The sequence below is a fragment of the Acinonyx jubatus genome, chromosome D3 (genome assembly GCF_027475565.1).
Source record: "Acinonyx jubatus isolate Ajub_Pintada_27869175 chromosome D3, VMU_Ajub_asm_v1.0, whole genome shotgun sequence".
NCBI lineage: Eukaryota > Metazoa > Chordata > Mammalia > Carnivora > Felidae > Acinonyx > Acinonyx jubatus.
The window spans coordinates 9,421,353-9,448,438 of record NC_069392.1 but is presented as its reverse complement, the minus strand read 5'-3'; the positions used below and the strand labels follow the sequence as shown (position 1 = coordinate 9,448,438).

The window sequence follows — 27,086 nt, the reverse complement described above, 5'->3', positions numbered from 1 at the left end:
TCTCTGCATCCTCGCCAACATCTGTCGTTGCCTGAATTGTTAATGTTAGCCATTCTGACAGGTGTGAGGTGGTATCTCATTGTGGTTTTGATTTGTACTTCCCTGATGATGACAGATGTTGAGCATTTTTTCACGTGTTGGTTGGCCATCTGGATGTCTTCTTTGAAGAAGTGTCTATTCATGTCTTTTGCCCATTTCTTCACTGGATTATTTATTTTTTTGGGTGTTGAGTTTGATAAGTTCTTTATATGTTTGGGATATTAATCCTTTATCTGATATGTCATTTGCAAATATCTTCTCCCATTCCGTTGGTTGTCTTTTAGTTTTACTGATTGTTTCCTTCGCCGTGCAGAAGCTTTTTATCTTGATGAGGTCCCAATAGTTCATTTTTGCTTTTGTTTCCCTTGCCTCTGGAGATGTGTTGAGTAAGAAGTTGCTGCAGCCGAGGTCAAAGAGCTTTTTGCCTGCTTTCTCTTCTAGGATTTTGATGGCTTCCTGTCTTACATTTAGGTCTTTCATCCATTTTAGGTTTATTTTTGTGTATGGTGTAAGAAAGTGGTCCAGGTTTGTTCTTCTGCATGTCGCTGTCCAGTTTTCCCAAAACCATTTGCCAAAGAGACTGTCTTTTTTTCCATTGGATATTCTTTCTTGCTTTGTCAAAGATTAGTTGGCCATACATTTGTGGGTCTATTTCTGGGTTCTCTAATCTGTTCCATTGATCTGAGTGTTTTGGGGCCAGTGGCATACTGTCCTGATGATTACAGCTTTGTAATACAACTTGACGTCCGGAATTGTGATGCCTCCAGCTTTGGTTTTCTTTCTCAGGATTGCTTTGGCTATTCAGGGTCTTTTCTGTTCCATACAAATTTTAGGATTGTTTGTTCTAGCTCTGTGAAGAATGCTGGTGTTATTTTGATAGGGATTGCATTGAATATGTAGATTGCTTTCATAGTATCGACATTTTAACAGTATTTGTTCTTCCAATTCATTGAGTGTGGAATATTTTTCCATTTTCTTGTGTGTCGTCTTCAATTTCTTTCATAAGCTTTCTATAGCTTTCAGTGTATAGATTTTTCACCTCTTTGGTTAGGTTTATTCCAAGGTATTTTATGGTTTTTGGTACAACTGTGAATAGGATCAATTCCTTGATTTCTCCTTCTGCTGCTTCATTATTGGTGTATAGAAATGCAACCAACCTGTACATTGATTTTATATCCTGCGACTTTGATGAACTCATGAATCAGTTCTAGCAGTTTTTTTGGTGGAGTCCTTTGGGTTTTCTACTTAGAGTATCGTGTTGTCTGCAAAGAGTGAAAGTTTGACTTCCTCTTTGCCGATTTATGCCTTTTATTTCTTTCTGTTGTCTGATTGCTGAGGCTAGGACTTCCAACACTATGTTGATTTACAGTGGTGAGAGTGGACATCCCTGTCGTGCTCCTGTCCTTAGAGGAACGCTCTCAGTTTTATCCCATTGAGGATGATATTAGCAGTGGGTCTTTCATACGTGGCCTTTATGACCTTGAGGTATGATCTGTCTATCCCTACTTTTTTGAGGGTTTTTATCAAGAAACAGTGCTGTATTTTGTCAAATGCTTTTCAGCATCTATGGAGAGGATCATGTGGTGCTTGTCCTTTCTTTTACTAATATGATGTATCACATTGATTGATATGTGGATATTGCACAAATTTATTCCTGCATCCCAGGAATAAATCCCACTTGATCATGGTGAGTATAATTCTTTTAATGTATTGTTGGATCCAGTTGGCTAGTATCTTGTTGAGAATTTTTACATCCATGTTCATCAGGGAAATTGGTCTATAGTTCTCCTTTAATTGGGGTCTTTGTCTGGTTTTGGAATCAAGGTAATGCTGGCTTCACAGAATGAGTTTGGAAGTTTTCCTTCCATTTCTATTTTTTGGAACAGCTTCAAAAGAATAGGTGTTAACTCTTCTTTAAATGTTTGGTAGAATTCCCCTGGAAAGCCATCTGGCCCTGGACTCTTGTTTGTTCAGAGATTTTTGATTACTGATTCCATTTCTTTACTGGTTATGGGTCTGTTCAAATTTTCTATTTCTTCCTATTTCAGTTTTGGCGTTTATATGTTTCTAGAAATTTGTCCATTTCTTTCAAATTGCCCAATTTGTTGGCATATGATCGCTCATAATATTCTTATTATCATTTGTATTTCTGCAGTGTTGGTTGTGATCTCTCCTCTTTCATTCATGATTTTGTTTATTGGGGTCCTTTCCTTTTTCTTTTTGATCAGTCTGGCTAGGGGATTATCAATTTTGTTAATTGTTTAAAACAGCTCCTGGTTTCATCGATCTGTTCTACCATTTTTCTGATTTTGATATAATTTATTTCTACCCTAATTTTTATTATTTCCCTTCTTCTGCTGGTTTTGGGCTTTATTTGCTGTTCTTTTTCCAGCTCTTTTAGGTGTAAGGTTAGGTTGTATAATTGAGACCTTTCTTCCTCCTTTAGGAAGGCCTGGATTCCTATATACCTCCCTCTTATGACTGCCTTTGCTACATCCCAGAGGTTGTGGGTTGTCGTGTTTTCATTTTCATTGGCTTCTATGTATTTTTAATTTCTTGGTTAACACATTCATTATTGAGTAGGATGTTCTTTAATCTCTAAGTATTCGTGTTCTTTCCAAATTTTTTCTTGTGGTTGATTTCGAGTTTGATAGTGCTGTGATCTGAAAATATGCAAGGTATGATCTCTATCTTTTTGTACTTATTGAGGGCTGGTTTGTGAGCCAGTGTGTGATCTATTTGGAGAATGTTCCATGTGCACTCAAGAAGAATGCCTGTATTCTGCTGCTTTAGGATGAAATGTTCTGAATATATCTGTTAAGTCCATCTGGTCCAGTGTGTCATTCAGTGCCATTGTTTCCTTGTTGATTTTCTGCTTAGATGATCTGCCCATTGCTATAAGTGGAGTGTTGAAGTCTCCTACTATTACGGTATTATTATCAATGAGTTTATGTTTGTGATTAATTGATTTATATATTTGGGTGCTTCCATATTGGGGGTATAAGTATTTACCATTGTTAGATCTTCTTGGTGGATGTCTATCTCTTAATTATGATATAATGCCCTTCTTCATCTCTTGCTACAGTCTTTATTTTAAAATCTAGTTTGTCTGATATAAGTATGGCTACACCAGCTTTCTTTTGAGAACCATTAGCATGATAGATCATTCTCCATCCCCTTACTTTCAATCTACAGGTGTCTTTAGGTCCAAAATGAGTCTCTTATAAGCAGCATACAGATGGGTCTTGTTTTCTTGTCCATTCTGATACCCTATATCTTTTGATTGGAGCATTTAGTGTACTGAAAGATACGAATTTAGCACCATTCAGTTGCCTATTGAGTTGGTATTTCTGATGGTGCTCTCTAGTCCTTTCTAGTCTTTGTTGCTTTTGGTCTTTTCTGTTTTGTCTTTTCTCCACACAAAAGTCCCCCTTACAATTTCTTGCAGGGCTGGTTTAGTGGTCACAAACTCCTTTAGTTTTTGTCTGGGAAACACTTTATCTCTCCTTCTATTCTAAATGACAGCTTTGCTGGATAAAGAATTCTTGGCTACATATTTTTCCGAATCAGCATATTGAATATACCTGCCACTCTTTTTTGGCCTGCCAAGTTTCTGTGGATAGGTCTGCTGCAAGCCTGATTTGTCTTCCCTTATAGTTAAGGACTTTTTTTTTCTTTGCTGCTTTCATAATTCTTTCTTGTCTGTGTATTTTGTGAATTTGATTATGATACGCCTTGGTGATGGTCGGGTTTTGTTGAATCTAATGGGAGTTCCTGTGCTTCTTGGATTTTGATGTCTGTGTCCTTCCCAGATTAGGAAAGTCTTCCACCATAATTTGCTCACATAAAACTCCTGCCCCTTTTTCTCTCTTCATCTTCTGGGACTCCTATGATTCAGATGTTATTCCTTTTTAATAAGTCACTGAGTTCTCTAAGCCTTGTATCATGCTCCTTTGCCTTTGTTTCCCTCTTTTTTTTCTGCTTCATTAGTCTATAATCTGGTCATCTAAATCGCTGATTCGTTGCTCTACTTCATCCATCCTTGCCGTTATGGCATTCATTCAAGATTGCGTCTCAGTTATCACATTTTAATTTCTTCCTGACTAGATTTTATTTTTTTTATATCCACAGAAAAGGATTCTATGACGTTTTCAACCCCAGTTGGTATTCTTATTATCGTGGCTCTAAATTCTAGTTCAGACATCTTGCTTATATCTGTGTTGATTAAGCCCCTGGCTGTCATTTCTTCCTCTTCTTTCTTTTGGGGTGAATTCCTTCGTTTTGTCATTTTGGAGGAAGAAAAAAATTAATAAAGTAAAAGATGAAAAGTAAAAATTTTAAAACAAAACAAAAATCAAATAAAGGAAGCTAGATCCTAAGTGTGTTTTGGTCTGCTTGTTGACAGAAGCTTGATAGAACAGAGAAAAAAAAGGAAAGGATAAAAGAAAAAAAAGATAAGAAAAAATTTAAAAATTAAAAAAACTTAATGTAATAAAATAGAATAAAATGAAATAAAATGAAAGAGAAATAAAAAAAACTTTTTAAATAAAAAATGAAAGAATAAAAATAAAAAATAAAATTTTCTTTCTGTATTCAAGAATGAGGAAGAAAAGGAAAAAGAAAAAAGGAAACATTTAAGCAAAAACAGAAGCAAATAAAACGAACAAATAAATGAACCAGCAAACAGAATGAAACCCGAATGAAGTTACATCCAGTTTACCCCAGAACTGAAACTATGAAGCCTTCCATAGTCCATACACTAAGCAGGTGGAATGCCTTATGCTGTTTTTCTAGGGGATATGCTTGGAGAGCGCACTTAGGCAGGACTTAGTGTAATGGCTCCATTCTCCACTAGGTGGCTGCTTAGCTTACTGGGGTGGAACAGTGTGGTGCGCATGTGTGCATATGCACGCATGCATGTGGGAGAGGTGGAAATGGTTTCACCCAACAAATTTTAAAAAATTTTTTAAATAAGAACAAAAAACTGCTGCTCTTCAAAAGACCATTAAGAAAACTGAAATGCAAGCCACAGTCTGAGAGAAATATTCATAATATATATGTGGTAGGCAGAATAATAGCTCCCCAAAGATTTCCATGTCCTAATCCCTGAAGCCTGTGAATATGTTACCCTACAGAGCAAAGGGACTTTGCAGATTTTATTAAATGAAGGATGTTGTGGGGCGCCTGGGAGGCTCAGTCAGTTAAGCATCTGACTTCAGCTCTGGTCATGGTCTCATGGTCTGTGAGTTTGAGCCCCGCGTCGGCCTCTGTGTGGACAGCTCAGAGCCTGGAGCCTGCTTCAGATTCTGTGTCTCCCTCTCTCTACCCTCCCCCGTTCATGCTCTGTCTTTCTCTGTCTCAAAAATAAATAAACGTTAAAAAATATATATATTTAAATGAAGGATGTTGAGATGGGAGACTATCCTGGATTATCTGGGTGTGTCTAATGTAATCACAATTATAAATGGGAAGCAAGAGTGTCAAAATCAGAGAAACTGGAAGATGCCATACTACTGGCTTTGAAAACGGAAGAAGAGGCTACCAGCCAAAGAATGCAAGGCACCTCACAAAGCTGGAAAAGGCAAGGGAATGAATTCTCCCCTAGAGATTCCAGAAGGAACACAGTCCTGCCAACATCGTGAACCATTTCAGACTTCTAACCTCCAAAACTTTGAGATAATAAATGTGTTGTTTCAAGCCACTAAGTTTGTGGCAATTTGTCATGGTAGCAATAAAAAGTAATATACATATACAACAAAGAACTTGTATCCAGAAAATAGTAAGAACTTTTTATACCTCAATTATAAAACCAACCAAAAAAGGGCAAGAGATTTGTACACATACTTTACAAGAGAATGGTGTACACATATTTCACAATAGAATGTCCAACAAACACATGAAAAAGCACTCAACAGTAGCCATTAAGAAAATGCTATAATCAAATCCATAATGAAGTAATACCGTGGACCTACCAGAAAGACTGAGATTATAAAGCGTAACATAAGTTGGTAAGAACATGAAGCAACCGAAACTCTTTAACTGGTGAATATGTAAAATGGTACAACCATTTTGGAAAAGATGTCCCCCCAAATTTGTAAATGAATGTTCCCAGCAGCTTTCTTCATTATAGTCCAAAAAGGAAACAATCCAAAATAGCCATCAGTCAGTGAATGGATAAACAAAACATGGCTTAGTCCTATTATAGAATACTACTTAACAAGAAAAAGGAACTGATGCTATGTGCAGCAACATGGATGAATTTCAAACACACGCTAAGCAAAAGAAGTGAAATACAACAGGTACACGAGTTCCATTCATATGAATTTCTATAACCGGCAAAACTAACCCATGATGACAGAAAGCAGATCAGTGCTTTCCTGGAGCCAGGGGTTAAGCTGGGAGCAGACTGACTACAAAGGTTCACAAGAGCTTCTGAAGTGATGGAAATATTTTATATCTTGATTGTGGTAGTAATTATGCAGGAGTATCTGTGTCAAAGCTCATCAAACTACACTTAAAGTAGGAGTTTTTTTAATTGTACATCAAACCATGATTTTAAAAGAAGTTGAATTTATTTTTTAATTTAAAATTTTATTGATTTTATTTCTTAATTAAAAAATTTTTAAAATTGTTTTTAATGTTTATTTATTTTTGAGAGAGAGACAGAGCACGAGTCGGGGAAGGGTAGAGAGAGAGGGAAACACAGAATCCAAAGCAGGCTCCAGGCTCCGAGCTGTCAGCACAGAGCCCGATGTGGGGTTTGAACTCACAAACCATGAGATCATGACCTGAGCCAAAGTCAGACACTTAGCCAACTGAGCCACCCAGGCGCCCCAAGAAGTTGATTTTAAGAGAATAAAATGCCTGCACCTAATTAAGCAGACTGTAGGTTTCTGAAGCTGAGTTCTCCCTTTCCCATTTGTAATACACACCTGCTTGTGCTGCAGAAGAGAAGAAATGTGAGTCTATAGACAGCATGGTGATACATCCTGTGGCAGAAACAGCAAACACTTACCTGAGGTGCTACATAATAAGGGGTGAATTGGGGTGTCATCAAGTCACCTTGGTCAATTTTGGCAAACCCAAAGTCACACAACTTCACTGGGGCATCCTAAAATAAAGCAAATGGAAGTCATTGCTCCAGAGTTCTCAGTAAACACTAAAGGAAAATCCAAGTGGAAGACATATTACCTTGAGCTCTCACTCATGGGTTTCTGACTAACACCTGAGCCTATGAATAGCATGTCCTCACATCTGAAGACAATGATTCATACTGAAGAATCTTTCTTAGTAATACAGAGGTAAAGAATTTCTGCCCACTCACAGTTGGCCTTGTTTCATGACTGGTAATTTGCAGTACTAAAATCAAGATTTTAGCCAAAAGAAAAAAAAAAATCTTAGCCAAGTGCCCCCTGACTCTATCTACTGGCCCATCATCTCTTTTCGATCCAGGGTGCGATTTCACTTTTACCATCAGCTTCAAGATAGCCAGAGCAACTTATTTGGTGGGACATGGTACACAGGGCAAGGGGTGAGACAGGAGAGGAAAAAACACCTGATCAAAATTAACAGCAAATATAACCATTACGCCTGAAGGTAATTTTTAACAGCATATAGATTACTGCCCCTTCCCAAAGTACCTCCAAATAATATCCAAAATCTTAAGTCTTACAAATGCATTATCAGTACCATCCAAAATTATCAATGCCAGGGGTACAGTAGAATTTCTCTGAGCCTCTAGCAAGGAAACAAGTGGGGAAAGTAGGCTGCCTGAAGCACTTCAGCTTAAAGCCTCCTCACCATGGATTCAGAGCACTCCAAACACATAACACACCTACACACCCATTCCTGAACTATGCTGAGCGTGGCAGCACTAAAATGCAGCAAAACAAGTCATCTCACCAAAGAGTTATCCTTGAAGAGCAGATTTTCAGGCTTGAGGTCTCTGTGAGCAATGTTTAACAGGTGACAGTGCTGTAGAGCCAAAGCTATCTGGAAAAGGACAGTGGAGCAACCACATCTTAGAAAAGACAGCTCTTTAATGCTCCTGGTTTAGAGAACTCAGGATGTTTAAAAAAAAAAAAAAAAAAAAAAAAGATCCTTAATTAAGTCAGTTACAACTGCGGTCAGTTTTCAGTTTTAAAGCAGAAATTAAGTAAGACTTTGGGTACCAAGGAATAGAAATGAATTAAACTTAGTTTAAGTGCAACCTGTATTTTATTAAACAAAGAGGAAAATACAACAGTAACACACTTCTTTTGTCAAAGTAAACTGATGGTTAAATCCTGTATGAAATGGGAAGAATGAAATGCTTCCAATTCCACTCATCTGAGATGCAACGGGGCTGCAGAGTAAGCGCTGTGCCAGGCAGCCTTCGTAGGGTTGGGTGTTGCCCAGCAGGGCAGTGGCCACTAACACCTGGCTCAGAAGGGAACTGCACTCTCCAGGGGGCTCAACTCCAAGCTCTGCCTTCGAGAAAAATAGAAAGCAGCTAACTGGATTTTTCCACCAGATGTTCCAATTTGCTCATCCCATTTGTTGAAATGAAATGTCACCTATTTAAGTGGGTTTGAAGGGTTTTTGTTTTACAGAAGATTATCAGAGCACATCCTAAGATTTAAAATATTTGAAAAATACGAGGTGTATTTTTTAAAATTAAATAGAGAGAACAAATTCTACCTGTTTTTTAGTTCTCAGTATGGAATTGTCCTTGGCATTCCAAATATCAGTTCCTCCCTACCAGAAAGGAGGCTTCTAATAATGCGTGAGGCTCCTTCACATTGGTAGAGCTTGGATTTGAGGCTGCTGGCTGTGGTTTGCACTCACAAGCATAGGTAGTGTGCTATAAGAGGGTCAAGTCTTCCGCTAACACCGCAAGGGTCTCTGGCCCAGTAAGTAGAGTTTGATAGTAATTCTTGCTACAAGTGAAAAAAAAAATGCTTGAGGCTCATGGAAAATTTGGAATAATTTTTTTATTAAGAACCAATTAGGCTGTGCTTCCTGCTTTTTGCCTTGCTTGCTTGGCCTGAAGATAAGCCTTGAGAGTCTAGCTTTTCACCTCTTCAAGAGGTAATTTCAGTTAGATTCCTAGTATTGTTTGTGACATAAATCATTTCTGTAGCAATAAAACATGATGTCAAAATAGACTATAATCAGGAATAACCCAGAATTAGAAAGACCTTAGAATTCTATGAAAATCTGATAAGGTGACTCAAAAGCAAAGTGTCTTGTATACAATCATCTTAGAACATATTTTTATACCATACAATCTTTCAGGTGTTATCAGTAGCAATTTATCTCCAAGTCCAACAATAGTGCTTAGACACTACATGTTTAATAGCTACAGTCTAAAAAGGAATTAAAAAATTACCTTCCTTCCAGAGTGTATTTAAATCTTATAATAGACAAGCAATTGACAACCACTTAAAAATACAGTGCTCCCCACCAAAGCATAAAAGGGGTCACATTTCTCCTGTCAAAGCATCTTTTCTGATTACATAACAAAGCAGGCAATGAGAGATCAAATAGAGCTTTTCTTCAAGCTTTCTTTTATTCCCCCCAATGAAATTGTGCTTGTTAACCAACATTGTTGGCAGTTTGATTGGTACCCGGGGTTAACTTGCCTGCTTTGTTACTTGGCTGGCTTGCTTCTCTGTAAAGTGCCGGTGCTGGCTGATTCTGTGAAATAGCTCTCCCCCTTCCATCATCTCCATTACAATTAAGAGTCGAGCCCTGTTTGAAAGCATTTGATTTTGTTAAGTTAAAAAAAAAAAAAAAACCTGAAACATCAAGTAGCTAACCTAAAGATGCCTCATGTACCAAATGTGTAATAACTGCTTCCTAAGTCTGACCCGCCCACACCCCTCTAAGTGGACCCTTGTCACTACCAACTAGACACTATGAATAAGAAATAGCCCACACCTAAAATTTTCTAAGCTAAAATGGGAGTAAAATAATTAAGTTTTGAAGACAATGATCCTTTTGAAGATACTGTACTTGTTATTACTAGATGTTAAAGGGGGGGTGATATATTAAGTGACATGTTTTGTATCATATTTAGGGCAGCTAGATGGAAAATGTATCGAAAACAGAGTATGACTTTGTGTAGAACATGAATTTCAAGTCACTTGGCTGCTGTTGGGCCACCCTGGTAATTCACTCTCATTCTGTGTCTGTCTGTGACTGTATCTATATCCGTGTCTCTCTCTCTGTCTCTCTCTCTCCACTCCTGTCCCCACTACACTAGTTTTCCATGTGACCCACAGCATACCCAGCAGGACAGCTGGACAAGGCTACACAGCTACAAAAAAAAAAAAAGCAAAAATTCTTATGGTGTCAAAAAGAAAAAAAATCAGAATTCTGGTTACCATTCTTTGATGTACATGCTTCCAGTTTCCATCCAAATGCTTTCACCAACAGAGCACAGTTGTAAGAAACAATCATTTGATTTCCCATTTGTTTTCACAAATCCATCTTCTTTGTCCACCCAGAAGACTCCTACCCATCCTCTTCAAGTCCTAGCCCCGACATAACCACTGTGTGAGACACCTTGTCTCCCTAGCCTACAGTTAGCAGCTCTCCTCTCCTTTATAAGCTCAAAGTATTTTATGGATGCCTCTCCTTGGTGCCTATCACATTGCTATGATGACAGGTTTACATCTCAGTACCCCCAGTAGAAACCATACCTTATTTAACTTTGAATTCCCTGGAAGACACCTGGAATGCCACTCAATGGGTTTGCCAAATATTTGGCAGCTAAAAGAATAATGTTGATTTCTTCCTTTAAAAGCAATGTCAGACTAAGCTATAAGGGCTTTTTGCCATATCAACTTCAAAGACAGTGCCTAGTAATATTTGGTCCTCTTTCACTAATTTGAAATAGAATGTTTTAATTCCACATTACCTTTTTTTTTTTTTTTTAAGAGAAAGTAATCACAATAATCAGGGGGCCCCAGAGAGTAGGTGGGGCATAGATAAAACAAGACTGGCAATGAGTTGGTAACTGTTGAGTTTGCATGATGGGTACCTGGGGATTCACTGAATAATTCTGTCTGCTTTTACAAATGTTTGAAATTTTCCAAACTAAAAGGAGGAAAGAGGAAGGGAAGGAGGGAGGGAGGGAGGGAGGGAGGGAGGGGGGGGGGAAGGAAGGAAGGAAGGAAGGAAGGAAGGAAGGAAGGAGAGAAAGGGGGAGGGGGAGAGAGAGCACAAAAGAGAGGAAAACCCCACTACACCTTGGCCTACATGTGGAGAGGTGGATATGAGGAGATGACCCCTATGTAGTCTTACCTGGGGCTGGACTCATGAGGAAACTGTACACTGTTAGCAAACACTTCAATAATTTGAACTATATTTGGGTGTGTGGCACACATCATGTGCAGACGTACCTTAAAGAGAACAAAGATTCACCTCACCAACAAATTTACTTTCTGCTGCCCCATCTATTAGCAAATGAAAAATCTGGCAAATAACTCATTTTGTTTCAGAAATTATTCATACATCTCTAAGCAAAAGAGTATGTCCTCCATTGTACATATTCCTAACATGTCATCACAACATCTGGGTGATTTAAAACAAAGGTGTTTTTTTTAAAACTAGAAACACATCGTCACAGCCCTCCTACAGCACTTACAAGACACTATTCACCATTCTCCACTCTTCAGGGACCTTGTCCAATAAGTATAAGCTGAGGTAAACCTGAACAGTTCAGGGCACAAAAACTATATTAACTGAAAAAGAACAAGAGGGAGTTGAAAGGAAATAAGACTCTATCAGCCTTTGGCACTGATAGATATGGGACCACTTTAAAATGATAACATGAATAGGGAAAAGGGGTAAATATGGATATAAAATTCTTTGTGCATCTCTGTATTCTCTGCCTTACTTGTAAAAAGAATAATTCTTAGGCACTTCCAATACTTAGGCAAATCAAGGCACCAAAGGGCCATACCTCATTTCTAGCTTTTGGACGATCAAAAAGAATTTTCAGTGCAAACCGTTCTTGAGTAGATTTCTTCACACAGACTCTAGATTTGGAGGAAAAAAATTCAATCAGAAATCATCTATTAACAGTGAAAACTAATTTAACAAGTTCTTTTAGAACTGTACTTTTTTTTAATGTTTACTTATTTATTTTGAGAGAAAGAGAGCACGAGCAGGGGACAGGCAGAAAGAGAGGGAGAAAGAGAATCCCAAGCAGGCTCCACGCTGCCAGCACAGAGCCCAACACAGGGCTCAATCTCACAAAACATAAGATCATGACCTGAGCCGAAATCAAGAGTCAGACACCTAACTGACTGAGCCACTTGGGTGCCCCCTTAGAATTGTACTTCTAATCAAGAATATATCCAGATGCATCCAAATAAACTTGCCCCTAGGGCTAGCAGGTGGAGAGGCAGAAAAGCCATCTCACCCACCCTGCACAAGCCTCAACTCCCGCGCCATGTGAAAGCAACCTGAGGATGGCCAAGGAAGGAATAATGGCCTCTGCTGGCTATAGGCGACTCTCAAGAGTAGCTCCGCAACCTCAGTATCTTAAATGATTCTACATTACAGACCATGTGGCTCAATTAGATTTCTAAATGGATGAGAAAAAGCCTAACATAAATACCTCAACTTGTTAAAGATATTTCACAAATGTGGCACACTTGCTGTTTCTAATGGCCAATGTAGGTCAAATGGCCTTCCTCAGAGCAACTTTGCCATAGTTTGCATGTGGGTCTCTTACCTAACTGGACCACTAATTCCAGCTCCCAGCTTCTGAGTCCAATTGATATTGTATTCCTCTAAAATGGAGGTTTCCTATTAAAATAGAAAAGGGTGGGGGCAGAAAATGATTCTCCAATTAAAAAGCTGAAAATTAAGCAGGGTGGACAACAGAAAACCTTATCACTCAACACCTCATCTTCTAAGAGAAACCGATAAGCAGAGCTTTGCATTCTTTTGGTTTTATAATTAGGTATTTTGTCTAAATGACTAAGTTAGGCACTGTTTTCCAGCAAAAGAGAAAGCAAACACATTAGGAGGAGAAGAAATTCTTCAGCTCATCTACAAGGTCCATTTGAGTAGATACTCAATGTTTTTTGGGGGGAGTGTGAAAGGAAGACATTCTTTCAAAATACTTCACTACTAAATATCACTTGCTAAAATGGTCAGGTACCTTTTCTGAGCTTCCAGAAAGACTGGTCTGATATATGCTTCCATGACCAGTGGCCTATGCTCTTGAACAAGTTGGTCAAATTGTTGGAATAACAGTAAATTGTTATCTATTGAATAAATTGAGACTTAAAAGTTCAAATAAGGTAGTAGTGAGTAGTAAATTGATCTAATTTTCAATGGCATCATTTTGAATATAAAGATATTGTCATATTCATTGGGTAACTATATTTTTTTATAGTTTTCACTTGTTTTATTATACTTTTAATAGTTTTCAGTGGTTCCAGACATAGCCTCTATAGTTTTTATGGAATTCCTGTCTAATCACTATATGTTAAGCTTCTATTGCCATATGCTCAGGCAAGAAAGCCACATATTAAAGTTGTGGTAGGCTAAAATTCATTTTTTAGGGTTCCAAAGGAAGAAAAGGAAACCAAATTCAGACCTTGAGAAATTGGGCTAAAACTCATGAGACATTCAAATTGTTTTGTTGCAATGAAAATCTAACAGACTCCCAATTCCCAGTATATGGGAACAGAATATCTGTCCATGTAACACACATTCATTGAGCAGTTGATATGTGCCAGACATTAGGCTAAGTTCAGAGATGAAAATAGAGCTTCTGCCCAATTAATATGCAAGCATATAAAATAAGATTAGAATAGCCATCACCTCCACATGTCTTTGCGGCCCAGTTTTTTTTTTTTTTCTGCTCAGACTTTTTTTTTTTTTGATTACTAGTGAAGTAAAACTTTTATTTTTTTAAATTTTTTATAATATAATTTATTGTCAAACTGGTTTCCATACAACACCCAGTACTCATCCCAACAAGTGCCCTCCTCAATGCCCATCACCCACTTTCCCTTCTCCCCAGAGCCCCCACCAACCCTCTGTTCTCAGTATCCAAGAGTCTCTTATGGTTTGCCTCCCTCCCTCTCTGTAAATTTTTTTCCCCCTTCCCCTCCCTCATGGTCTTCTGTTAAGTTTCTGAAGATCTATATATGAGTGAAAACATATGGTATCTATCTTTCTCTGACTTATTTCACTTAGCCTAATACCCTCCAGTTCCATTCACGTTGCTGCAAATGGCCAGATTTCATTCTTTCTCATTGCCAAGTAGTATTCCATTGTGTATATAAACCACATCTTCTTTATCCATTCGTCAGTTGATGGGACATTTAGGCTCTTCAACAAATTGTGCTGGGAAAACTGGGTATCCACATGCAAAAGAACAAAGTTGGACCCTTAACCCCATATACCAAAACTCAAAATAGATCAAAGAGCTTAATGTAAGACCTAAGACAATAAAACTCTTAGGACACGAGTTTCATAACACTGTCTTTGGCAATGATTCCTTGGATAGGACATCAAAGGAACAGGCAACAAAAAAAAAACTAGACAAGATAACTATGAAAATTGAAAAATTTTGTGTATCAAAAAACACTATTAATAGAGTAAAAAGGCAACCCACATAATAGGAGAAAATATTTGCAGATCAAGTGTGTGATAAGGGATTACTATCCAGAATATAGAGAACACCTAAAACTCAACAAAAAAAACCAAACAACCTGATTCAAAAAATGGGCAAAGAATTTGAATAGACATTTTCCCAAAGATATAAAAACAGCCAATAAACACATGAAAAGATGCTCAGCATCACTAATCATGAAGAAAACGCAAATCAAAATTCAATCAGATACAACCTCACACCCATTAGGATAGCTACTATCAAAAAGAAAAAAAAGGCAAAAAACAAAACACAAAAACAGAAAATAACAAGTATTGGCAAAGACATGGAGAAACTGGAACCCTTATGCACTACTGATGGGAATGTACAATGGTACAACTACTGTGGAAAACAGTATGGTAGCTCCTCAAAAAAATTAAAACTAGAATTCCCATATGATCCAGCAAGTCAACTTCTGTCTATATACTCAAAAGAAATGAAAACAAGATCTTCAAGAGGTATTTGTACATCTATGTTTATAACAGTACTATTCACAATAGCTAAAATATGGAAGGGACCTAAATGTCCATATACATACAATGGAATATCATTCAGCCTTAAAAAGTAAAAGAAAAGAAAGTAATATGCTACAATATGATAAACCTTGAAAATATTATGCTAAGAGAAATAAGTCAGTCACAAAAAGACAAATACTTTATGATTCCGTTTTTCTGAGGTGCTCAGAGTAGTCAATATTATAGACAGAAAGTAGATGGATAGTTGGTAGAGTCTGGGGGGGAAGGAGACAGTTTCAGTTTTACAAGAGCAAAAGAATTATGGGGATGGATGGTGATGATAGCTGCACATTAGAACTGTATTTAATGCCAGTGAAGTGCACCTTAAAAATGGTTAAGATGGTAAATTTTATGTCTAATTTTATCACGATTTTTTAAATGGGGAAAAAAGTAAAAGGATGGAAAAAGATATACCATGAGTAACTACAAGAGAGCTGAAGTAGCTATACAGACAATAGACAAAATAGACTTTAAAACAAAAGATGTTGTGACAGTATGGTTGGAACTAGAATACATTTGCTAAGTGAAATAAGTTAGGCAGAGAGAGACAAATTCTCATGATTTCACTCATATGTGGAATTTAGGAAACACAACAGATAAAACACAGGGGAAGGGGAGGAAAAATAAGATAAAAACAGAGAAGGAGGCAAACCATAAGAGACTCTTAAGTACAGAGATCAAACTGAGGGTTGTTAGAGGGATGGTGGGTGGGGGATGAGATAAATGGGTAATGGGCATTAAGGAGGGCACTTGTTGGGTGTTATATGTAAGTGATGAATCACTGGGTTCTACTCCTAAAACCAATACTACTCTGTATGTTAACCAACTTTAATTTAAATAGATAGATAGATAGATAGATAGATAGATCAAAAGATGTTAATAAAGAAAGAGAAGCACTTTTTATAATGATGAAAAGGTCAATTCAGATAGGATGATTATAAACATATATGCAGGCACCTAACAGTAGAATCCAAAAATACATGAAGCACAATTTGACAGAATATAAGAGGAAAATAGACAATTCAAAATAATAGTTGGAGATTCTAATACTGCCACTCTCAATAACAGAAAAGCTAGACAGAAAATCAGCAAGAAAAACTTGTAGTAGAAGATAACACTGTCAACCAATTTGACCTGACATCTACAGAACACAGCATTCTATTCTTCAGGATAAACCATATGCTAGATCATAAGTCTCCATAAATTTTTTTAAACTGAATAGATAAAGTTCTTCAACTACAATGGAATTAAGCTATAAATCAACAAGGAAATTTGGGAAATTTGAAAAATTCAAAAAAAAATTCAAAATTCAAAAAAGTTCAAAATTCACATAACACTTCTAAATAATCAATGGGTCAAAGAAGAAACAAGAAAAATTAGAAAAATTTTTTAAAAAATATTTTGATCTGAATGAAAATAAAAACAATACAGTAGTCTTCCCTTGTCTGTGGAGGATACATTCCAAGACTCCCAGGGGATACCTGAAACCACAGGACAGTACCAAATCCTAATGTTTTTCCTCTACATACCTATGATAAAATTTAATAATTTAGTTATAATGTATATAGCTTAACATTATACATTATAGTTTATAAATTAGGCACAGTAAGAGACTAACAATAATTAATAATCAAATAAAACAATTATAACAATATACTGTAATAAAAGTCATGTTAACGTGCTCTCTCTCTCTCTCTCTCTCTTTCAGAAAATATCGTATTCTACCATACTCACCCTTCCTCTTGTTGTGATGATGTGAGATGATAAAGTGCCTGTACGATGAGATGAAGTAAGATGAATGACGGGAAGCATTGTGACAAAGCATTAGGCTACTACTGACCTTCTGATGATTCAAAAGGATTGTCTGCTTCCCGACCATGGTTGGCCACAGATAACTGAAACCATGGAAAGCAAAACCGTGGCTGTGAGGGGGCTGTATGTATGCTAAAATTTATTATGTGCAGCTAAAGTGGTGTTTAGATGGAAATTTATAGCTATAAATCTCTACATAAGAAAGATCACAAATCAATAACCTAAGCTTTTATTTTGAAAAACTAGCAGGAAAAAAATATATACTTGGGGTACCTGGATGGATCAGTCTGTTGAACATCTGACTCGATATAGGCTCAGGTTGTGATCTCACAGTCATGTAATCAAGCCCCGTTGGGCTCTGCACTGAGTGGAGCCTGCTTGGGATTCTATTTCTTCCTTTCTCTCTCTGCCCCTCCCCCCACACACACTTTTTCACCCTCTCTCAAAATAAATAAACTTATATATATAGTCAAAACAAGCAAGCAGAAAGAAATAATAAAAATTAGAGCAGAAATCAATAAAACAGAAGACAGAAAATAGAGAAAAATCAATGAAAACCAATAGTTAATTCCTCAAGATATCAAAATTAACAAAACTTTATTTAGACTGAGAAGGAAAAAAACCCCACAAATGATTAATATTAGAAATGAAAGAGGAGGGGGTGCCTGGGTGGCTCAGTTGGTTGAGCGTTCGATCCCCACGTCGGGCTCTGTGCTGACAGCTCAGAGCCTGCTTCGGATTCTGTGTCTCCCTCTCTCTCTGCCCCTCCCCTGCTCTGTATCTCTCTGTATCTCTCTGTATCTCTCTGTATCTCTCTCAAATGCTCTGTATCTCTCTCAAAAATAAACATTAAAAAAAATAAAAAAAATTAAAAAAAAAAGAAATAGGAGACATCACAATCAACCTTACAGGAATCAAAGCATTATAAAGGATCACCATAAACAACTTTATGCCAGCAAATCAGACCACCAGATGAAATGGCCAAATTCCTAGAAAGACATAAATTACCAAAACTCACTCAAGAAGAGATAGAAAATCTGAATAAAACTATAACAAGAAACTGAATTAATAACAAAACAAAACAAAAAGTCTTCCCACAAAGTAAAGGCTAGGCCCACATAGCTTCAGTGGTAAATTCTACCAAATCATTTAAAGCATGGTTTCTCAACCTCAGTATCACTGACATTATGAACCAATAGTTCTTTGTTGTGAGGTTGTCCTGTGCATTGCTAAGATGTTCAGGAGCATTCCTGGCCTCTACCTGCTAGATACTACAAGCATCCCCTACCCACACTGAACAACTGTAATGTCTCCAGACACTGCCAAATGCCTCACAAGAGGCAAAAACTGCCCCCTACTTAATGAAATGATATCAAGCCTCTGCACAAACTCTTCCAGAAAACAGAGGAGGATATAACTTCCCAAACTCATTCAGAAGCAAGTATTTCCCTCATACCAAAGCTAGACAAAGGCATCACAAGAAAACTATAGGCCTTTATCTCTCATGAATAAAAATGCAAAAATCCTCAGCAAAATTAGCAAAGTGAATACAGAAACATGTAAGAATAACTTTACATCAGACTAGGTGAGGTTTATACCAAGAATGCAAAATTGGTTTAATATCTGAAACTCAATTAATGTTACTCAATTAATACACCATAGTAAGAATAAAGAACAAAAACTATATAATCAACTCAATAGGTGAAGAAAAAGAATTTAACAAAAATTCAACACCTAATCCTGATAAAAATTCTCGGCAAACAAGGAATAGAAGAAAACTCAATTGGACAAAGGATGTCTACAAAACCACTTACTTAGCAATAAGTCTTTAATGCTTTCCCCCTGAGATCAGGAACAAGGCAAGATGTCCACTTTTGCCACTTTCATTCAACACTGTACCTGAGGTTCTACCCACAGAATAAGGCAAGAAAACAAAATTAAGAGCATGCATCCTGTAAAGGAAGAAGTAAAACGGTATTTATTTGCTGAAGACATGATTTTTATATATGGAAAATCCTAAAGAACCTACACACACACAAAAAAATCTAGAACTTAGCAAATGTGGTAAAGATGCAAAACACAATATCAAAATACAGAAATAAACTGCCTTTCTCTACACTAATGACAAACAATCCAAAAAATAAAATTTAACAATTCTTAACAGCATCATAAAGAATAAAATATTTAGGAATAAATTTGCTAAAAAGTGTAAGATTTATACACTGAAAACTACAAATACATCACGAAGATAAATGGGAGAAGCCCTAATGAAATGGAGAGCTATACCATGTTCATGGATTAGAAGACAATATTGTTAAGATAGCAACTGTCCCCAAATTGACCTATAGATTCAATGGAACCTCTATCAAAATCCCAGCACACGTTTTTGTAGAAATAAACAAGCTGATTCTAAAATTTATTTGGAAATACAAAGAACTTGAATAGCCAACTTAATTTTGAAAAAGAAAAATCAAATTGGCTCTCACACTACCCAATTTTGGAAATTTACTATAAAGCTTCAGTAATAAAGATGATACTGGTATGAGGACAGTCATATTGATCAATAGAACAAAACAGAGAATCCAGAAAAAAACTCACACACCATGATCAACTGATTCTCAAAAAAAGTACCAAAGTAATTCAATAGGCAAAAAGACAGTGTTTTGAACAAACTGTCCTGGAACAACTGGATATCCATGTTAAAGACAAACAAACAAAACCTTAGACCCTTATGTAACACCAAAGACAAAAGTTAACTCAAAGTGGATATCAGATCTAAATAAATAACTAAAAACTATAAAACTTCTAGAAGGAAATATAGTTGAAAAAATCTTATAACCTGAACTAGACAAAGATTTCTTAGCTATGACACCATAAGCACAATCCATCAAAGAAAAGAAAAAGAAAAACAAAAAAGATACACTGGACTTCATCAAAGTAAAAACCATTAAAAAGTGAAAAGCCAAGACATATACTGGGAAAAAATATTTGCAGATCTATGTCTGATAAATCACTTTTATTCAGAGTTTATAAAGAACTCTTACAACTCAGTAATAAGACAAACAATTTAAAAATGGGCAAGGGGCTCTTGGGTGGTTCAGTCAGTTAAGCATCTGAATTCAGCTCAGGTCATGATCTCACAGCCCATGAGTTCAAGCCCCACATCAGGCTCTCTGCTGTCAGCACAGAGCCCACTTCAGATCCTCTGTCTCCCTCCCTCTACTCCTCCCCTGCTTGTGTGCTCTCACTCTCTCTCTCCCTCAAAAATAAACATTTTAAAAAATTAAAAATAAAATAAAAATGGGCAAAAGATTTTAATAGTTAAATAGGAAAAAAAAATACACGAATGGCAAACACGTGAAAAGATACTCAACAGCATTAGAATTAGGTTTTATTCAGAGTATATGAAGAACCCTTGCAACTCAATAATAAGACAAATAACCCAATTTAAAAATGGGCAAATGATTTGAATAGACATTTCACCAGAAAAGATACACAAATGGCAAATAAACACATGAAAAGTTGTTCAACAATATGAGTCATTAGGGAAATGCACATTAAAACCACAATCAGATACTACTACACTACCATTAGAATAGCTAAGATAGAAAGACTGACAATACCAAATATTTGTGAGGAGGGTAAAAACAAACAAACAAAAATGGCCCAAACCACTCAAATACTACCGGTAGGAATGAATATTGGTAAAGCTACTTTGGAAAAGTTTTGCAATTTCTTAAAAAGTTAAACATAAACTTACCATACGTAAAATTACCTAGTAATTCCATACCAAGGTATTTACCCAGAAGGAATTAAAACAAATGTTTACACAAAAACTTGCATGGGCAAGTTGTATTTATCATTTTGTTCATAATAGCTAAAATTCAAAAATAACCTAAATGCCCATCAACTGGGGATGAATAAACAATAAAGACTACTCAACAAGTAAAAAGAAATAAACTCAATGCATGCACTAACATGGATGAACCTTATTAAGTATTTTAAGAAGCCAAACACATAACACTACATATTATATACAATTTCATTAATTTGGAATTTCTCAAAACAAGTGACAGAAAACAGATCAATGATCATCTGGAGTGGCAAGTGGGAGTAGAGTAGGACTACAGAGAGGCAAAAAGAACTTTCTAGGGGGGGATAGAAATACTCTAAAACTGGATTGTGATGACAGTTGCACAACTCTGTAAGTTTATTAACAATTCTTCAAGTATACACTTACACTGAGTTAATTTTATGGTATGTAAATTATACTGAAATTAAAAAAACATTTTTAAAACTAAGGAAATGAATTTTCACTAGTTCATCAAATATTAAGAACTCTTCCATATACAATAAAAGACATATATGCAAGACAGTATCTAACCCCCAAATGCTCATTCTCCAGGTTTAGTTAAGTGCCTTAGGAATAGTGAAGCCATAGGGCTATGGGAGAAGAGACAGAAATGAGAAGACAGAGGCTATGGTTGTTGCCTTGGCCGTATCCTAATTATTCTGAAGAGTAATAAGATGAGATGTTAAAGTCTAATTGGACCGCTCTTAGGTAGTCAGGCAGAAGTTTAAGAGTCCAGGACAACAGCTTTTCCAGCTGAACTCTAGAGGTCTCAGTCCTCACCAATGAGGGACATCCTCAAGAAAGCAAAATAATGAATACAGCACAATGTTACAGACCAGAAGTTTTATTTATTGTGATGCTGGCTTGCTTCCAAGGGAGTATACCCTACTCAGTACTGGAAGTCAGATCAGATATTTTCAACTCCACTTATTTGTACTGGATGGACACAAATTAGTAGGAAGACTCATCAATGACCTATCAAGTACATGAAGAAAAGCTAAAATATTTTAAGAAAATTAACTTGGGCAATAGTGACCAAGAAATGGTAACTTTCTAAAACGACTGTTTAGTTGCTATGAGCCAACATTCATCAAATTCTTACTAAATGTTAGTTATTATTTTAAGCACATTTAGAAATATTTGCTCATCAAATCCTCACAAACCCTATGGAGTGTTTTTATCTCATTTCTAGGAATGAGCAAACTCAGGGACAGAAGTAAAAGGATTTACTCAAGGACAGAGCTAATGAATGGCAAGGCTGAGGTTTTATGAGACTGACGTGCTACCTACTGCGCTAAGGAGGCACCTAAGGCTGATGTTTTAATCCATTAGTCTACATAAACTATTGTAACCACTATGTAACGTTGCCTCCCATTTATATATTTACCCACTAGAAGTCCCTCTTCTGTTAGAAACTCCACAGAGGTCCTCTTCTATTCAAGGTCAAAGCCAAAGTGCTTACAATGGTCTACAAGTCCCTCTGAGCTCTAGCTTCCCATCACCTCTCTAAAACGTAATCCATGCTGGGGTGCCTGGGTGGCTGAGTCAGTTAAGCATTCAACTTCGCCTCAGGTCATGATCTCACGGTTCGGTTCGTAGGTTCAAGCCCTGCATCTGGCTCTGCGCTGACAGCTCAGAGCCTGGAGCCTGTTTCAGATTCTGTGTCTCCCTCTCTTTCTGCCCCTCCCCTCTGTCTCCATCTCAAAAATAAGTAAACATTTAAAAAAATAATAAATAAAACATAATGTATGTTGACCCAATGCATTCACCTTGCTTTTCCTGGATCACACAAGACTTGAACGTACCTCAGAGCCTTTTTATCTGCTGTTCCCACTACCTGGAATATTCTTCCCCAAGACAGTGGAGGTTTGCTCCCTCATTGCCTTCAGAGCTCCACACAAATGTCACTTCCTCAGAGAGGCCTCTCCTGACTACTTTTCCTAATATAGTACTCCCCACCCTTTTTATACTTAATTATAACCACTTGCAGTGTGTTGTGTTTTTGTTTTTGTTTTTGTTTTACCTAACTCCACCATCTAGACTATAAACTGCATGAGAGGCAGGGACATTTAGAAGTTTGGCTTTGTACCACTTGTGCCTAAGACAGCACCTGGCACAAACCAGACAAGACTTGAATTTAAAAATCTGCCGCATATGCTCTGATTCACAACCCAGTCATAAAACTTTAGGTAACCATTCCTGACCCTGTACTAATAAAATCCAACCCCCTCCCACAAAAATGCAGTGTTTTAGAACATTTTTTGTGGTAAAATTTGATCTTCCTTAATGTGTATATTTTCATGCCTCCTTTAAAAGGTTAAGTTTCTTTGGAATGACTGATTTCTATAAACTTTACTACACCAAACAAAACAAAACAAAAACTGTTAGAAGTGTAACTTTATAAGTGTGTTCTGAAGGGGAAAATAACTCCAAGTTGCCAATGGATGCCTGTCCTTCAAGGGAAAATGAAATTCTTTTTTTTTTTTTTTTTTAAGATTTATTTTTTAGTAATCTCTACACCCAAGGTGGGGTGTGAACTCACAACCCCAAGATCAAGAGTTGCACGCTCTTCCAACTGAGCCAGCCAGGCACCACAGAAAATGAAAATTCATAAATGCTCTGACTTAATACTGCAATATAAGTAAATAATGCATATCAAACTTTACGCTTCAATGTTCAACTTACACAAGACTAATTTCCAAGCTACAGCTAGATAATAACTTTCTAACTATTAGTACCTCAAAGTTTGCCTGTTTGTTTTGTGGTTTTTACAAAAACAAAGAGTAAAAAACAGATTTTTAAAAAACTTTTCATTTTATTTGGGTCATTTTAGAACACACATATTTGTTTTGTTGTTAACACAGCAGTAAGTCACGGGACACCATTAGCTCTTCTTCAATAAATTAAATGCTGCCTAGGAGGGGAGGGAAGAGGAAAAAGAGAGGCAACAAACGCAAAAGAACAAGTATTTGCCAAAAGACGGATTTTGTAAGAAGGCGGACCACCTCCTTCTGAACCTGCAGGTTTCCAGGAGGCTGGTTTCAAACAATTCGAGAGCGATGGGTAAAGTCCAACTCTCCAAGTACTGTAGCAGATCATCCGGAAACAAATACTGGCGGCACTTGGGGGGTGATCGAAAGTGTAGTAGGGCCCCCTCCGTCCCACTCATATCAAGTATCTCCACGCCACTCACCTTCCGTTTTAGCTGAGCGCAAATCACATCCCTGCTTTAACCAGAAAAGTCAGAGGGAGTCGGACATCCCTCCCTATACATACACAAACCATTCGCCCCAGGGCTGTAAAACGCAGTCCACGGAATCCGGGAAAATCGAAACCCGACAGTCGCTGGTATCTCTCGCTTCAAGTTCTCTCCGCTTTCTGAGGCTGAGCCCAGATGAATGCCACAGGGACAGAGCGGGGAGGAAGGGGGCATCTCCCCCTTACCTTGATGGCTTTCTCCATGTCGTTCTCCTCGGACATGCTCCGTGGGGTCTCTACGGCCGGGGGCGGCGGAGGCTGCGCAAGTGCCGGGTCCCACCGCAGCCGAGGGTGCGAGGAGCTCGGCGCTAGGGCCCCTGGGCCTCGGGGAGACCGGCAGCCGCCGCCCCCAGGGACCGGAGGGGATGAGGGCCCTGGCGCCGGCTCGGCTTCGGCGGGTGGCTCTAGGCTGGCGGCGGCGGCCCCCGGGGACAAGCCTTTGTGCTGGGCCCCGCGCGGACGCCTCCCGGCTTCATCCCCAGCCGGGGAGGCAGGCTCCCGGGGCAGGGCGAGGCGGGGAGGGTCCCCGTCCGGGGCGCTGTGCAGAGGCCTCGCGGGGCCGCCGATTAGGCCCGGGCTCGCCAGGTCCTAATGAGGAACCTGCGCCTCCGTCTCCGCCGCCGGCACCTCCGCGAAGCCAAGGCCGAGCCCGCCGCCGCCGCCGCTGCCGCTCCCGCTGCCGCTGCCGCTTCAGCGCCACACATCGCCGGGACACCCGCGCCGGGCAGCCCCGCCGGCCGCCCGCCCGCCGGCGCTGTGCCCCGCCTGAGCTCCGGGCCGCCCCTCCGGCCGCCCGACTCCGTGCCCCCACGGCTCCACGCACCCCTCGCCGACGTCCGCTGGGGTTTCCGAGCGCCCCCAAACCACGCAGCTGATTCGCAGGCGTCCGCCAGGGCCTCCCCAAGCAGCGCCACACTCGGGACAGGCCCCCGGGCCCTCCGCAACGCTGGCGCCGTGCTAATGACGTAATGGGTCGGGGGCCCCGACGGGGCGGGGCCATTGGTGTACACCACCTGATTCGAGCGGCGTTCGAGTTCTCTCTCCGCTCTCGGCGCCGGCCAGAAGGTTCGTCCCGCAGGTAACGGCCCACGCGAAGGAGCCGGGAGTTTGGGCTCGTGATGAGCAAGAGGAAACAGAGGTCCCTGGCAGGTCCAGAGGTAAGAGAACAGAGTTGTGTGTAATAACAGCAATAATAGTTGTATATTCGGAGGGTTAACTTTACGTAAAGCTCTTTTTCTCCATCAGTTTCTTTCTTCTTTACGAAGTAAGCATTTGACGCTGCGAGGTAAGTATGTTCTTATCCCCCGTTTGCAGATTAGGTAACTAAGTCTCAGAGAATCGAACTCACTTGCCATAGCTGAGACGTGGTCAGGTCAGAATTGGACGCCAAGTTTGTGCTCCTAACGCTACACCAGCAACCTACCGGAGGGCCTTGTAGGAGCTTTTGGCTGATCACCGCTTGGTGGTTCTTCATTCGTTCACTTAGATAGTGAGCGGCATCTGTACCAGGCCTACTCAACACTTGGGAAGCAATAGGATCAAGAGCCCGTCCTTGCTCAGTGGATCTCACTTTCAGGAGAGCTAAGCAGCAAGTGAACAGGGGACAGCACTGAGTTTGTAGATGCTAAGAAGAAAGTGAACAGGATGCTGAGGTAAGAGAATAACTGGTTGTGGGGACTTTTCCTAGTAGATGATCAGGGAAGGTCTCCCATGAGGTAACATTGAAGCTGAGACCTCTGAGGAATGAGAAGGAGCTGTCTGTTGGAAATCTGAGGAGGAGATTTCTGGGCATATGGAACAGCAAGTGCAAAAATCTTAAGGCGGAAATAAGCTAAATAATGTTCGAGGAGCAGCAAAAAGTTCGTTGTAGCTGGAGCAGATGGAGTAAAAGGACAGAACGATAAAGGATGAGACTGGAGAGGTGGACAGGGCTGTATCATACACCTTGAGGTTCATAGTAATGACTTTGAGTTTTATTTTATGTCACTGAAAGATTTTAAACTGAAGAGTGATGTGATCAAAGTTATGTTTCGAAAGATCACTCTGCTAGATAGAGAACTATGGGCAAGCAAGAGTGGAGACATGGAGAGCTATTAAGAGGTGATTGGAACAATCCAGATGAGAGATTATTTGATGCTCGAACTAAGGAGGTAGCAGCAAAGATCAGGTAGATGGATTTACGGTATGTTTTGGGAGTACAGTTGCCGGTATTTCCTGAAGGATTCAACGTAGAAAGTAAGAATAAGAAATGAATCCAGAATAACTTCCAGGAGTCTGTCTTCAGCAACCGGATGGATGATGGTGCCATTCAGTGAATGAAAGGTTTGATGAGGCTGAGGGTGGGGAATCCACAGGTTTTTTTCTGTCGAGGTTAATTTGAGGGTTTTGTGCGCTATCCCAGAGGATAAGTCAAGTTGTGGTGCAGACCTGATTGTCATCTTTATTGGCCATATGCCTACAGTACATTCCTCAGCCCCCTAAAGTAGGTGTGGCCACGTGCCTGTGCTCTCCCCAACGGAAAGTGTACAGAAGAGATGTGCCCAGTTTCCAGGCTTGGCCCAGAAAATTCGTCAACAGGTGCTCCTACTTACCCTGCCAGCTGGACGATTCTGGTTCTGGAGAAGGCACAGCCTCAAGATGGAAGATTCCTAAGTGGAGAACATTTGCCCCCATTGACCTATGTGTCCACCCAGGACTGTTCTATGAGAAACAGAAATAAACCTTTATTGTTTTGAGCTTTCATGTATTCGAGTCTTTTTGTAATAGCAACTTTGCCTGTGCTGCCTGTAATCCAATTAAGAACAGTGATCCATCAGTGAACATTGGGAGGAAATTTCTAAATGAATTGATATTATCCATAACAGGAAATCAAAGATGCCTTGGTTTTATTCATTCATTGATTGAGTAGTAATTTATCGGGTGCCTCTCTGTGCCAGGCACTGTGCTA

The 27,086-nt window shown here is 38.9% G+C and overlaps 2 protein-coding genes, 1 long non-coding RNA gene and 1 other non-coding gene across 11 annotated transcripts in view; 3 read left to right on the top strand and 1 right to left on the bottom strand.

Moving 5' to 3' along the window:
* The window catches only part of TMEM116 (transmembrane protein 116), a 163,698-nt gene extending 145,876 nt beyond the window's left edge, over positions 1-17,822 (top strand). For all 3 annotated transcript variants that reach the window (XM_053205670.1, XM_053205667.1, XM_027043839.2), the window contains one exon: positions 16,925-17,822. In XM_053205670.1, coding sequence (XP_053061645.1) covers positions 16,925-16,980 — 56 coding nt within the window. In that variant the 3' untranslated portion in view covers positions 16,981-17,822. The remainder of the gene's footprint in view (positions 1-16,924) is intronic.
* Positions 1-25,154, bottom strand: part of MAPKAPK5 (MAPK activated protein kinase 5) — a 42,089-nt gene extending 16,935 nt beyond the window's left edge. For 2 of the 5 annotated variants that reach the window (XM_053205662.1, XM_053205663.1), the window contains exons 1-5: positions 24,963-25,154; positions 12,767-12,840; positions 11,990-12,065; positions 7,942-8,031; positions 7,055-7,150 (exon numbers count right to left, since the gene is read on the bottom strand). In XM_053205662.1, the coding sequence (XP_053061637.1) occupies positions 7,055-7,150; positions 7,942-8,031; positions 11,990-12,065; positions 12,767-12,840; positions 24,963-25,139 (513 nt within the window). In that variant the 5' untranslated portion in view covers positions 25,140-25,154. Of the gene's footprint in view, positions 1-7,054; positions 7,151-7,941; positions 8,032-9,658; positions 9,772-11,328; positions 11,427-11,989; positions 12,066-12,766; positions 12,841-24,325; positions 24,848-24,962 lie in introns of those variants that run through there. The other 3 variants (XM_053205660.1, XM_053205664.1, XM_053205661.1) reach the window with 3 other exon arrangements.
* On the top strand, positions 8,812-8,965 carry LOC113595195 (small nucleolar RNA SNORA62/SNORA6 family). The gene has a single exon (XR_003415684.1). It is a non-coding gene; the product is annotated as a small nucleolar RNA SNORA62/SNORA6 family (small nucleolar RNA).
* Positions 25,155-25,160: 6 nt separating the features above from the next.
* Positions 25,161-26,874, top strand: LOC106982102 (uncharacterized). 2 transcript variants are annotated; one of them, XR_001431309.3, is made up of 2 exons: positions 25,161-25,296; positions 25,454-26,874. It is a non-coding gene; the product is annotated as an uncharacterized LOC106982102 (long non-coding RNA). The 2 variants fall into 2 exon arrangements; XR_003415517.2 differs by having other exon boundaries at positions 25,175-25,296; positions 25,626-26,874.
* The last annotated feature ends 212 nt before the right edge of the window (positions 26,875-27,086 follow it).